The sequence below is a fragment of the Dermochelys coriacea genome, chromosome 2, assembly GCF_009764565.3.
Source record: "Dermochelys coriacea isolate rDerCor1 chromosome 2, rDerCor1.pri.v4, whole genome shotgun sequence".
NCBI classification, from domain to species: domain Eukaryota; kingdom Metazoa; phylum Chordata; order Testudines; family Dermochelyidae; genus Dermochelys; species Dermochelys coriacea.
Window position 1 is genome coordinate 124596031 of NC_050069.1, and position 14642 is coordinate 124610672.

A 14642-nucleotide genomic window follows, 5' to 3' on the forward strand; every position below is an offset into this window, starting at 1 on the left:
TTGGTAGTAGCATGAGCCTACCCTTGGAACGTCGATGTTCACTTATTATTTGGATGCTGCAATAATTTTCCTGAGAAATGCAAGTGTGAGTAGGTAAATCATGATTTTCAATAGTTTATATCTCATCAAAACCTGGATAGAAATTTATGGGACAAAGAGAAGACTCTTCTCTATCCTGAGGGCTTTTACCCCCTGTCACATTTCAAAGGCCTTTTGCACACAATAAGGTACTAGTGCTTCTAAAAAAAAAAAAGGTTGCAAGAATCTTTTATAAAGGAAAGTGTTAGGCAACTATATAAGGGTCATTACCAGCTCCTCCTGTAATCTTTGTCTGTGGCACAAGCACAAAGAAAAGCTTGCAAAATTTCCCTTCTTTTTTCCCCTCCCAACCAGCTCTAATGCAGAGTAATTGCTTTTGAGGCTACAGCAGATACAACCAATCTAGGAGTATTGGTGGGGGTTGAAATGACTGTCAGAGGGAACAGATTTCAGAGTAGCAGCCGTGTTAGTCTGTATTCGCAAAAAGAAAAGGAGTACTTGTGGCACCTTAGAGACTAACAAATTTATTAGAGCATAAGCTTTCGTGAGCTACAGCTCACTTCATCGGATGCATTTGGTGGTGTCAGAGGGAAACTCCTTCAGGGAGACCCTAGGGAGAGAAACTCTAAACTTGGAGAGAAAGCTTTGAGTGAGGTTCATGTTCTGTCACTGTTATCTGAGTTACCAGTAAAGCCAAACCCCAGGAAGAGAGTAAGTGTAGCCTTTATATGGTATGTGTACATTTGGAGAGCATCAACATAGTTGTAATTATGTCCCTTCAATCCCATCAACACTGTTGTTTTGCCAAGAATATTATTTTAATTTTAATTCACAAGTCAAATCACCATCCTCAAACTACTCAGTCTTCCCTAATCTCCCTCCAGTTTGTCCATATTTCTCGGAAAGGAAACTATCCTGAACTGAATCCAGTATTCCAGGAGTGGTCTCACCAGAGTTATATAGAAAGAGACTACAGCATTACATCCCTGTTCAGAGATGAAGTGTGTGTGACTGAAATTGCATTTGTCTTTTCTACTGCCATATTCCATTGCAGATTCAGTACAATATCCATATCTGATTTGCTGGCCACTATTACACCAGGTCTTTTCCAACATCAGTTTCCCATGTTTCTTCTCTCTCCCCATTTTGTACCTGTGGTTATGTTACCCCTTTTGATATGACCAGCTAGTTAAAGTTTGGAGACCTGTAGGCTGTTCCTAGAGTAACAAGAAATTGGTGATAGAGTCTGCATCAAGCAAAATACCAAAGCCCTGCTTCTCCAAACACAGGAGGAACCAAATACAGGAGACCACTTCCTTGCTCATAGCACCAAACTCTTTCAGCTAATATTCTGACCCATAACATCTCTCTAGGCTGCTTCTAGGGCCACACGCATTCCTTTCAGGCTGTGTGTGCTTGGCTTTTTTCCCCCTCATCTGATTTTGCCTCTCTGTGGGCCTTCAGCTGAAGCTGACTGTCTCTTGGTGTCTTGCACACATCCTGACCCACAAAAGTCCAAATTACTGGGATGGCTGGCATATATCCCCTTTGTTTTAGGTGAGGCCGCTTAGGTGTCTCTCACAACTGTCTTAAATGAAGGGTGGAGGTTACAACAGTTTAGTTGAGGTTTAATGAAACCCACAAAAACTACATATGTATTAGCTGGAATTTTCCCAAATTACAAATAACTTTATCTTTGTCCTATGTGTATTTCTAACCCTGCAATGTCTCTGTCCTCACTGGTGTTTGCATCTCCTACCAATTAAGTATCATTTGTGAATTTAGTGAGGCTGCTGTTTTTTACTCCCTTCTTCCAGATCATTAATGAAGATGTTAAGTGACAGCAGACCTTAACATTGATGTCTATGACACAACTCTCAGTAAATTGTCAGTTTCACAGATTCCCCCTGCTCAGTAAACTGTCAACTACCATATCTGTTTACTGTCTTTTAGAAAGTTTCCATTCTCTCATTTAATACTCAGATCCAAGGTGATTTGAATTTGTTTTGCAAGGAGGATTTCATGGGGTGGTTTGTTTTTTAAATTGGTATAAAACTAAGGTAAAACTTTGAAGCTATCCCACAGAATTCTTAACAGTCATTTCCTGTGACAGGATCTGTGATCTGCACGAGAAGGCTTATTTAAACCCTACACCCTAGGAACTTTGAGATATTCATAAACTGCATAATGTGCATTGAAACTCTCATTACTTTTTTTTTTTTTTTTTTTTTTTTAAAAGTTCTGCCTCTAGGAAACGACAGCCTTTTTGTGTCTTTAATGTATTTGAATCTTGATCTGTCTGCAGTGTGCACGTGTGAAGTTTATTCTGATAAATTCTTACATTTTGAATAACAGCCTTACAGAGAGAGTACAGAGCATCTCCATTTTTAAAATTTTGATTTGCAGTCGAGAATGTCTTAATGTTTAAAAGACATTCACCTACAGTATGCACAAATAGCTGACTATTTGGATGATCAGGAATAAAAGAATAAACCATTAAATCCCTTTTGATATGTATAGTTTTTACATATACACTGTACCAGCCACTCCCTGTTTTTACAATGGTAAAACTGGGTTGCCAGAAGTTCCAGAAATAGATATAATTAAACTCTCCTACTGCAGGTTCAAAATCCAAGGGGCATAGATGCAGCACAGGAAGCTGTTTGTAGGTCTCCATGAGCATAACTAAGGGCAGGTCTACACTTAAAACGCTGCAGTGGAGCAACTGCACCACTGTAGTGGTTCAGTGAGGACACTGCCTGTGCTGATGGGTGGGCGTCTCCCATCAGCCTAAGTACTCCACTGCCCTGAGAGGCGGTAGCTATGTCAACGGGAGAACCCCCATCGAGATAGCACTGTCTATACCAGGGGCTAGGTCGGTTTTACGGCATCACTCAGGCGATGTGGATTTTTCCCAGCCCTGAGCAACGTAGAGCAAATGATATGTCTATACTGCAATTAAACACCCACAGCTGGCCAGTGTCAGCTAAATGAGATGTTCAGGACTCTGGTTCTGGGGCTGTTTAACTGTGGTGTAGACATTCAACTCTGAGACCATCCCCCTCCATTCCTCCCCCCCAATCCCCGCAACAGTGTAGACATGCCCTTAATCTATGGAAGAGCTGTAGAAGTGGCTTTAGCGCAGGTGTCACCAACTGGTCGATCACAATTGACTGGTCGATCCTAGAGGATCTCCCAGTTGATCTCCATTGGCCGGGAGAGCTGCGGGGGCAGCTGCTTGCAGAGAGGGGCAGCACACAGAGCCATGTGCCTCCCTCCCCCCCCACCCTCACAGGGGCCACAGGAGTGCGTTGGCCCCTTCCGGGAGCAGTGTGGGGCCAGGATAGGGAGGGAGCCTGCCTTACCCTTGCTGTGCCCACCGCCGAGCAGGAGCCACCGGAGGTAAGTGCTGCCCAACAGGAGACCGCACCCCAACTCCCATCCCTGAACCCCCTCCTGGAGCCAGCACCCTATACCCGCCCTGCTCTCCAAACTCGCTCCTGCACCCAAGCCCCACCCTGAGCCTCCTCCCAAAGCCAGCACCCTGTACCCCCTTCGGTACCCCAGCACTCTGCCCAGCCCAGAGCCCTCTCCTGCACCCAAACTCCCTGCTCCGGCTCAGTCCAGAGCCCCTTCCCACACTGCGAACCCCTTGGCCCCAGCCCAGGACCCATACCCCCTCCCGAACCCCAGCCCCCTGCCCCAGCTCTGTGAAAGTGAGTGAGGGTGGGGGAGAGCAAGCAACAGAGGAGGGGGAAAGGAGTGAGTGGGTTGGGGCTTTGGGAAGGGGTGGGCTGATCCTGGGTTGCCCCTAGATTCAAAAAGTGATCTTGGGCGTAAAAAGGTTGGAGACCATTGCTTTAGTGGAATTTTTTTTTTTTAAACAATTCAGTAAAATAGCTAGCAGATGTCTGTGTACTACACTCACTGGTATGCATAGTAAAGTAGTTGTAATTATGGAAATTCAAAACTCTAGACCTGATTATTACAATGAAGGTTTTTAAATGGGAAACTGGTGAACGGAGTCGGAGACTGTTTGTCAGTAGTTCTGTGAAACAAGAGAACCAAGTGCAGCACCCTTGTGGTGGACTTTGGACCAAGACTAGCTTATAGTGAACATTTGACAGTCACTGGCTTTGCAATTCATTCCATGTGAAATGGGGGTCCCTTGGGGGTGGGGAGTGAGTTGGTGGAAGGGCCAAAGCAGGTCAGAAGCTGAAATTGTGGCAGGTTTAGAATCCAAAATGAATAATGACCCAGGTCTGGAATAAGGACCTGGGTCATTCCCATCCACATGTTAAAAATATGTCATGTAGAAACATTTAATGAACAAATAAAATGACATCCCTCCTTTCTATCCATTTGGTTTATTTTCATTAAAATTCCAGTTTCTGTATCTTTTATGTAAGGCCTATGCTTTATCTATCCTATTATCCATGATACTGGAGTCAGCTGTTTTTGAGAAAAAATGCTCTCTGTGGCTGCCTGACGCTGTTCTGAGCATGATGGGGTTTTCTACATTTTTCTCTTCTCTTTTTTCCCTTTTTTCCTCCTTGTCTATATCCTCTCCTCTTCTACCTTTTGTTTCCCTCCTCGTTTTCCTGCTTATCTCTCGCCCCTTACCTTATCCATCCCTCTGTTATATGACATTAAGAAGAAGACAGACTGGTGGATAGCACCTGTTGTGATGAGTGTCTCCTTTCTACTTCCCAGGCCAACTGTGTGCCCCGTCCTCTTACCTAGACTTCTCCCAGCCCCAGCCTTAGTCTTCAGCCCTGATCATCACATTCCAAGACACTCAGCTTTCTATTGAGAGATCCCTCCTTATATTTGTACTTGGCCCCATTCTCATTAAGCATTTCCTCCAGACATCTCTACCCTTCTTTCCATTGCCATGACTGTATTGCCATCCTAGCCCTTTTGTCTGGGCAGCTCTTCTTTCTAAGCATTGCCCCATCTTGATCCTATCCTTTTACTATACAGCAACGCTGCATACTATTCCCTCACACACATTTAACTTCTAGGATCTTTCACCTGAAGCCCAAAACCCTCCAGTCTTTTTCCTGTGGTGACCTTGAGCTCAGATGAAGTAATTTTGTATTAGCTATTACCAATCATAGATTGTAACCAGAGACACAGTCATAGGTGTGGCACGTTAGCATATATATATGAAGACTTTCCTCACTGTCACAGCTTGAATACTCCCTTTCATTCTGGAAATTTTTGTTTCTCTTTTAAAATAACAGCATTATCCCAGCATTAAACTAATTTTCCAAGCAGAGCTGCCTCTGCATCACTGCAGTACAAGTTGCTGATATGCTCAGATATATTGGCAGAATGCCATTATGTGATAACAATTGAACTAGCATTGCTTTTAATTGGCTAGAGCAGTGCACTGTATTTGTGGCATGATTTTTTCCTCTTTCAAATCCCTGATATTTTAGCCAAGAAGTACAGCCATTCAGTCAGTGTAGTGCAACATGCAAGGAGTGGCTATAGTACTACGTACACTTCCTTTCTTTATAAATGCATGAAGGAACCAATCTCTGGTATTTTTTAAAGGGCTGGCACTGTGGAAAAAAGAAAGCAGCTAATACCCTGCAACTGTAGTTTGACTTTATTTATTGCATTTAGTAGTCGTGTGTGTATTTCAGAGATAACTTCAAAAGAGTCCTTCATCTGTAGCCTAGAGATGGTGTTAACTAACAGTCTCTTGTGATGGAAAGGAACCAAAAAAACCCCAAAAGGATCATTTTTTTGTGACAGTAGTTCCCTTGGAGACAAGTCATAATCTGGTGTATACAGCTAAGTGATAGTATGTATTTGCTTCTTATTGCCATCTAAACTGACTCTGTGCTGAGTCAGCTGATGCTGGAGGGGATGGTCAATCCCAGAGCAAAGGGGGAGAGGGATAAAGTTATTCTTCACTCTCAAGACCTCAGGAAGTTTTCTAGAGGCCCAGAAGTTCAAACAAATGAGCTTTCTGCCCCATCAAGTAGCCCCCTGTGTCCCAGTCCCTCCCATTCCTTGTGCTGAGCTCATTTATTTTACTGCAGTAAGCCTGTAATAATGCCTGTGAAGCTGCATCTGGGCAAGAAAGGGGGTATCCAAGTTATTGGATACACTCAGCATTCAAGTGCCCATATTATGAAAAGTAGAAAATGTTTTAGGCAGGTGGGTATTACTGTGTCACTCCTTTCCACTCTCTAACTATTGATCACCAGGGATACGGGGATCCTTCAGTTAGATTGTACCTTGTCTTCTATTTCAGAGCTGTCACCTGGGAATGACTGGAGAGTCTGTGGTGTGCAGTGTTTCTCCTTAGCTACATATCAGTTAGTTCAGGGAATTATGTCCTGTGCTTCCACAACATCATCTCTTAGCAACCAGGTGAGGCAAAGCCTCTGACCCAATCTTTGAGCAGTAGGGAAGAATAAAGTGACTGCATAAGTATAGTATTGCCACCACCGAGCATTGAGAAATCATGAATCAGGCTCCACACAATGTTGAAATGGGCTTAAAAATGATTTCTGAAATAATAAATGTTGGGTTTCGTTATGGGCTTCTGTGAGGGCTAGAAACTTTCATTTTTCTTTTACATGAAAGCCCAAATTCTCACGTAATCACAAGACTCCAGAAGCGGGGCTTTAAGAAAATCACCTGAGATTTGTGATAAAATCACAAGAGTTGGCAACACTAAAGTGCTATACAGTTGTCCCTGAGCAGGATTGTGCCCTTACGGTTTGTGTAATCCCCCATACCTGGGGTGGGGAGGGGGTCATACAGTCCACCAGTGCCGGCAGGCACCACACCATGGAGGCAGGTAGGGCTAGGATTCAGCTTTTAGTTTACAATGTTGAGAAAAGTTGTTTTCTTGCTTTTTGTGTGTGATTGTTTTGTTTTTAATTTCTGTACTTTCTTTTGCTACACTGAAACTTAGAACAAGTATATAATACAGACAGTCTGATTGCCAGGGTTAGGAATTTCTCCTGAGAGGGAATCTTGTTATCTGGGTATTGCAAGTGTTTCTGTGAATGGCAGAGACCAAAGTGTGCTGACCGGGCTGTTAAGTAATGCCTTTGTGCACTTTGACAAAGCAAATTTAACATTATCGGCTTCTGAACTTGCACATTCTCTGTAGAAGCATAGCAGGAGCGTAAAACATGTACTATAGTGTCTGTTTAGATAAAACGGAGGCGGAGAGGGAAGTATTTTCTTTACAGAGAAACAACATGAGACAAATGGCTCCTCGTACATAATTTAAGCGTTCAGTGAGTTACCATTTATTTCACTTTAGGAAGTACTTGTATTTTAATTAAAGTATGTGTGATTGATAGCTTGCACAGATTCAATCTGCAGTTTTATGAGGCTTGTAAAATAGGGTGCTCAGTTGGACTATGATCACTGAGTCCTAGGCTATATGTGCTAGTTGATATTTTTTTTTCATTTGTACATATTTTGAGCAATATAAAGTGTGGCAATTATTATCTCTTATTTAATTGAAATGCAATAGAAAAAAATTGGTATGGTAGAAGTCGGATCACTTTTGAGTAGACCAACTTCTGCAGGCATTCATAGCATGTTTGTAGACTTTCCTTTTTATGGAAACCTTTGTAATAGTTTTATTCTTCCATTATGGTCAGTGTCGAGGCTTTCCAAGTTAAGATCCAGAACGTCACGTCACAGAACTAAATTATGCCCCATTGATACCAAGTCTTGAACTGAGGTTGTCACAACCTTGGGGAGAGGGGGAGTTTCTTAAAGATTGATTGCATCAGGATGATGAGCCTCACTGCTCTTTCACTGTTACAGTGTCAAATAAAATGAGTCCTCAGGCAAAAATTCCAGACCATTAAACCTCCAAGTGGTCCATGGAATCCTTTTTGTAAATAAACTCAGACTTCATGGAGTTTGAAGTTAACCTGCCCTTTCTGAAGAACCATCTGGAGCATAGTGGAGCATAGTGCTGTAGCAAGGGCTGCATTCTACAGTAAATTCCATGACTATGGAATACACAGAGCTGTGCTTATGGGGGAAGTACATGGAGATGACCACATCGGATTCACAGCTCCTCCCAACCTGATTTGTATTACAGTGGCATCTGGAGACCCCAACTGAGATAACAATCTCCTTGCATGAAGCCCTGTGCAAACTTACAAAACACTGTCTGCCCCAAAGATCTTACAATCTAAATAGACAAGACAGGTAAAAAGTGCGAGGTGATGTGGTGGCACAGAAAGGTGAAGTGGCTTGTCCAACATCACAAAATAGGTTAGTAACAGAACTAGGAATAAAGCCCAGGTCTCCAGGCTCACAATCCAGCACCCTTTGCCCTCGACTACACTAGTTCCAAAACATTGGGAAAGTTCTGACTCTTGATTCAGGCTTCATAGTTGGCCATTGTTTTCCCTAATGGGCTGACTCCCAAATCCCAGATCTGAGCTCCTGAAAATTTTGGCAAGATGTAGATATAGATTGCTCACTGTGACTGATAGCAATTGCCCTAGACCTCTGGAAAAATGCAGACATTTGCTGCTGTGTGGATTCCTTAACTAATGTCGGGACCACTTAAATCTTTTTAAAACTAGTGTACATCTTCAGTTAATATCTTTTTATTCCTTTTCCAGCATATTTTCCTCTTTACATGCTTATTTCTAGCCCTGATTCTATCACACATATGTGTGTTAGAGGTGTACAAGAGGTGAGCATGGGTCTCACCTGGCAAGTAGCCAAGGACCTAAATACAAATTTTTAAAAACCTTTTAAAAATGCTATCAGAAGTATGAATCCTGCGGGAGGGTTAATGTTTCTGCTAGACTATCTGAGAGCAAAGGGAGTGATTGTGCAGGAAAAGAACACTGGAGAGACACTAAACTACTTCTGTGATGAAATCTGACACAAGCCAATGGGGGAAATGTCTTCAAAGAGTAGTTCTGGGTTAGTAAAAAAAAAAAAAAAATCTAGGTTCTGTTAAGTTAAGGAGTCAGAACAAAGTGATAATTTAAATTGCAGTGAGTCATCAGGGCTATATAATGTTCATCCAAGAGTGCTGGAGGAACATGAAAATGAAGTAGATGAGCTACTAAAAGGAATATGAACCAAAGGATAGCCAATTTCATATATGTAGATAAAACATCGCTCTTAAAAATACACTATATTGTCTCCTTGGAATTGTTCACCTATAAGCCTTACTAAAAATACATGGTTGGACCCGTAATTACGTAATAAAATTGTTACCAAGGCTACTTGACTAACTCAGTTTTCTACTACAAAGGTTTAAAATATTTTTGTCTTATCTGATCTGTAACATTCTCTGTTGCAGCATTAGCCATTATGTCCTTGTGATGGTTTTCACTATCTTCATCATACTGCTGAGTGGACTGGCCCAGCTGCTCACTACAAAGAGAATTGAACTTTGGGGAAGAACTAAACGCCATTCCATGTGACTGAGCTACAAGTGTTTTTGTTATTTGAATTTTCACTCTTACTGTGAGCCAGTGTCCACCTCTGGAATGTAAGTAGTTAATGGACTGGTGTGCCAAAATCCCAGTGAGAGATTTTCTACTTTCCTGTGACTGAGATTATTGGCATTTAGAGATCAACTGGGGTAAAATAATCTTAATTTTATTCCTTAAATATATTTTTTGCAATAAAAACAGTGATTAAATCCTGGTTTAAAACATCAGCAACCATCTTTATTGTATTTTTCTCTTACTATAACTCATCTTGAAGTCTTTAAACCATGATTTGAGGACTTCAGTAGCTCAGACATAGTGAGAGGTTTATTGCAGGAGTGGGTGGGTGAGATTCTGTGGCCTGCATTGTGCAGGAGGTCGGATTAGATGATCATAATGGTCCCTTCTGACCTTAGTATCTATGAATCTTCCAGCATTTATATCACACACCTGCAAAATCTTGGCTCTCATCCCAGGCCTAGCACAGCCTTTACATAAGAGCCTTACACAGACAAACACAATAAAGTAAATGTGAACAGACCAATGCTTTGTGATATTATACAGCATAGAAAATAAGCATCAGGTAACTGTGAGGTCACCTCAACTTTTACTAGCTGTGAATGTGTGAGAATAGGTGGAAGCAGCAGCTTGGCATTGGTAGTTGTTAAGTTGATGCTCATTTTGCATATGATGTCCACTCTGCCACTCAGATGTTTCCTCCTCTGCCAATATTTGCAATCAGCTCCTGCACAAAATGATCACCTGGTAAACAGCTATGCAAGACACCAACACAAAGGCAAACCACCAAGTGTGACCATGAGACATCTGAGTGCATCACCAGACAGAAGCACCTACATGCTCTGTCATCCTGGGCTCTCTATAGCAAACTTAGCTTCAAACCTGCTGTGGGTCACATAGGAACAGTCCTGTGACAATCCCCCTCCAACAGGTAGAGCAGGATTTCAAACCAGAAACCCCAGGGCCACAAAGTAACCAGAACCTGCGCATACAATTCTGGGCTTCATCACCCATTGAGCTCTGCTATTGTATGAGTCAAACAAGGTATATTGTCATTGCAGTAGCTTTCATATTTGAAACCACACAAAACATTACAGGAGGTCTTGAGGATTATGCATGTCTACACACAGTACCAATAGACTGGCCTTCAAATAGGATACCCCCACAGATTATAAACACACACTTTCTTATTGATTCCAACACATAACAGCATCATTGACAAATCACACTACAGGATAGCATCACATCATAGCTCTGAGTTGCAGCCAGAACTCAGGGGACCCATAGCAGATACATGCCACAAACAGTGCTGGCAGCCAAGACTAGAGTATGCCAGACGTTCATCATGGGGGAAGTTGCATTACCCTACCCCCAGCTATCTGGCACTTGGATAAGGTCATGCAGCCATCTAAGGCTCAATAAACTAGTCATCCCTGCAGGAAGGCAGGCTGGGAGTAACCAGCTACAAACATCCATTTGCCTATTGGGTGCCATTAAAATCTTATCATGGGCCTGCAGTCTTTCATATGACTTCAAAAATGCCACTCAACAGCAACAAGATGCTGGGGATGAAGAGTCATTCCAGGGATGACCACGGATGTGGTGATTCCATCAGGCATGTCCCTACCACACCATCAAAACAAGGATGCAAGTACAGTTGGCCAATGCCCCAGACAGCACCCTATGTACAACAAGGACCAGACAGCGTATACAAGGAATGTGTTGAAATGCCCACCACTCCTAGCTGTTTCACACAGCAGGGTCGAAGAACAACAAGAAGCAGGTATGATGCGGATAATGGCTAGATGTGGGAGCCCACACACACGACTCCCTCGCTATGTGGCTACCCCACATCATACACTTAGCACATCAGTTGAAGGGAGAGACAAGGAAACAATTTATTTATATAAGAAGAGGCACTACACACAATCATTATCCCAAACCATGCCTCCCGAGGCATCACATGGCCTGACAATGACCTCCTGAGAACTGTGTCCACAGCCCGCTTTCCACTCCATCTATGTCTGAACCACCTTGCCCACCAGAGCCTCCACCTCCAGGCCAGCATTCTTTCCACAGCTATTGTTACGGTGTGTAACAGGGTGGCTTGATCCTTCGGGGCTGGAGGCCTGGGGCCAGCTTACCTTGGTTACTGAAGAAGCTTCTCCAGCCCACCTGTGCCATGTTAACAGCCTGGATGGGCCTACTGGAGGGCAGCAGGAAACTGCAGTCAAAGGCAGGAAAATGCAGGGAGTGGGAGAGGCTCCAGCCAGGAAGATCAGCCTCCTGGCTTTTACTACTCAACTCCACAGGTAGGAGAAACTCTAGTCAGGTAACGCCTGGGTGTGATAAAACTCAGCTTCAGGGAGGAGGGTTGGGACGTGCTTACGTAAGGGAACAGGAACACTGAACTGGGCTTGGGGCCTGGAGAGCTAGTTTGTATCCAGAGGACTAAATGAATTGGACCTCCAGAAGGGGAGTGATTGAATTATCTTTGGATTGAGTGAGTTATTTGGAGGCCCTGTAGAAGAGGAAACTGAGGCAGGGGCCTCTCCTGGCCATCTTACATGGAGTATGCTTGCTAACATCAGCAGCTCTAACATCCAGCTCAGCCTTGTGCAGCAGTGTGATGTGAAGCAAATGGGTCAGAAATAGATGATACAGGAGCCTGAGACACGTTAGTGATGTCTCCTGCTTTCTTCTGACATAAGCGAAACATGATGAAAGCAGCTTCTTTAGGCATGGTAGAGAATAACATTTGGGCGTGGCACAGCCAAATTGGGGTTACACCTATCCAGATGAAAACACTGAATGCAGTTAATATCCATTGTTTCGAGAATTCAGCTGGGGAGACAGTAGGCTAGAGCACTAATCAGCTATCCTGTCTCCCAGGGGTTAATAATGCATGTGCCCTAAAAGTGGTATCCACATGGGCACACCTCAAAGAACCCATAACAGTAAAGTAAGTAGCCATTCTTTTTGTCCTTTGACTCTCCTTTGATGGCTGCCCAGGAGATTCCCATGGCCCAAAGAGGTGGAATAACCCATCTCACATGGATTTAGTATTTGGAGTGGGCATGGGCAAGGGCATGCCTCTTTTTCTCCACAATTCCACTTGGTTTTTAAGGGGTTCAATTTGCATTTCAGAATGTGCCAAGTGTGCACTGGGGCCTGCATCAGCTGGCACTGACTGGCTGTGGAATGGAATAAAGTCCCTTTGTGTGCATGTAGCAAACCGTCTCGTTGACTTTACACAGCATATATTCCCACAGCATCTCCCATAAAATGCTAATAAGGGTTTAGAGGATCAGGTCAAGTTTTCTTGCCTCCCCAGCATGCATTTCCAGTATTTCTCAGGACATGCACTCGATTCCCATGTAGCTGGACACACAATTGGAGCTACCATTCATTGTATTTTGTTATGTTTCAGAGTGGATCAGTGCTGAGTATGACTGAATTTGCATCTTAAAAGCGTATGGCATATCACTATCTCGTACCCATAACCTTTTAAATTAGCTTGCCCATACCTGACTTGCATTTGGCAGCAGTTACTTTTTCTAACCTTTTAAAGGTGGATAGTGTCAAATGGATATAAATAAAACCACACATTTTTTTGTTGTTGTTGTTTTAATCTCTAGATAAAGTGGATGGCAATTTATTTCTTTCACAAAGCACATAAGGTAAAGCTGAAATACAGGTTTGGCATTTAGCATTCATATTCCAGACCTGTCAATGGCTGGATTTTATCCAACAAATTCCCTGAGAGCATCAAAAAAACCCAAACTGTTTGAACCAGAACTAAATGGTGAAATGTATTGAATACAGCATGATTCTGATTCTGTTCTCCACCAAAGTCAATAGGCCCAGCTCTCTGTGTCTTGTATAGTCATTTACACCAATGCAGACCAAGTATAAAATACTATCAAACAAAATAGTTTTTTTACACTCACTTTGCACAGAAAAATAACTATGCCAGGTGCAAGGAGAATCAGGCACATAAGATTTAAAGTAGTCTATGAGATCAGACTCGCTCCATCAGAGCTACATGGAGAGAGAAACAAAGCGAAGAGTTTGTATGTTACAGGGATTTGCTCTTCACTGAACTTACTTCACTTGCTTCTCCTCAGCAGTGCCTCTCCAAATCTGAATCAAAGGTTCAGTATTCCTGGGACAATCCAAAGAATGTGTTCAGCAGCAAATATTATGAAACAGAACTGCTGACATTTTATGGCTGTGAAATTACTGACCAAGGCCAAACTTCCTCTAATTAAACTTAGCTTATCTCTCGTGTATAAATTTTAAAGGACAAAGTATTCTGAGTGCAGTGCTCAGCTGGGCTTCCCATGGAGTAACCTTTGTATATCTCCATAGATATGGCCTTTTGTGCTTGATCTGGTTATTCTGCCTTTTTGATGCATGAGATAGCATAAGAAAATGATTGCAGAATAACTTCAGCTGATGCCGATGTTTCTGGTTTGAGTTCCATTTAGCCCATGGACAGGATTTGCTTTTAAAATATTGCCATTATATTTTTCTGTCAATTTGCAAGTTAAGATGAGAGACTTGATCTGACTATACCAAATGTTACTACTCAGAGTTAGATATAGCTACTTACATGTTTGTGTATGCACCTTCCTCGCCACCTGTGCCACTGATTTTGAATAGGAAGCTTGTTGGATTTAGTTGATCTATTGTGAAGGTACTTTAGCTACCATATATATTTTTATAGCAACCTGCTTTACAAAGGCAGTAGCTTTCTCCTGTCTTCCCAATTTGCATTAATGTACTGTAGTCATAAAAAACCTCCAAATCCTCCCATGGGTCAATGGTGTAACTGACATGGTATTTCAGTTATTAAGGCTTTCTCCGAGTCACAGTTTAGAAAATGAGAGGGGGTTAGGGAAGGAGGGAGATGAATGAAATGTATGTTTCATTTTTTTAATTCAGTAACTAAATTATGAACTAAAAATAAACCAGGTTTCACTGAAACTAGCTGTATCTCCAGTTTCTATCCTGACTTAAGCAGAGCACACAGATCATGAGTCATTGTCCAAATCTCACCTGTTTCAAAGGGTTTGCTTTAATTGATTATTGAAAACCAGTAAACATATTCAACTCAGCCTGAGCTTT

General features: G+C 42.5%; 1 protein-coding gene across 7 annotated transcripts in view; it reads left to right on the top strand.

Annotated features, from left to right (window-relative positions):
- PIGN (phosphatidylinositol glycan anchor biosynthesis class N) overlaps window positions 1-9724 on the top strand; it is a 141722-nt gene extending 131998 nt beyond the window's left edge. For all 7 annotated transcript variants that reach the window (XM_038391007.2, XM_043508428.1, XM_043508425.1 and 4 more), the window contains one exon: window positions 9362-9724. In XM_038391007.2, coding sequence (XP_038246935.1) covers window positions 9362-9485 — 124 coding nt within the window. In that variant the 3' untranslated portion in view covers window positions 9486-9724. The remainder of the gene's footprint in view (window positions 1-9361) is intronic.
- The last annotated feature ends 4918 nt before the right edge of the window (window positions 9725-14642 follow it).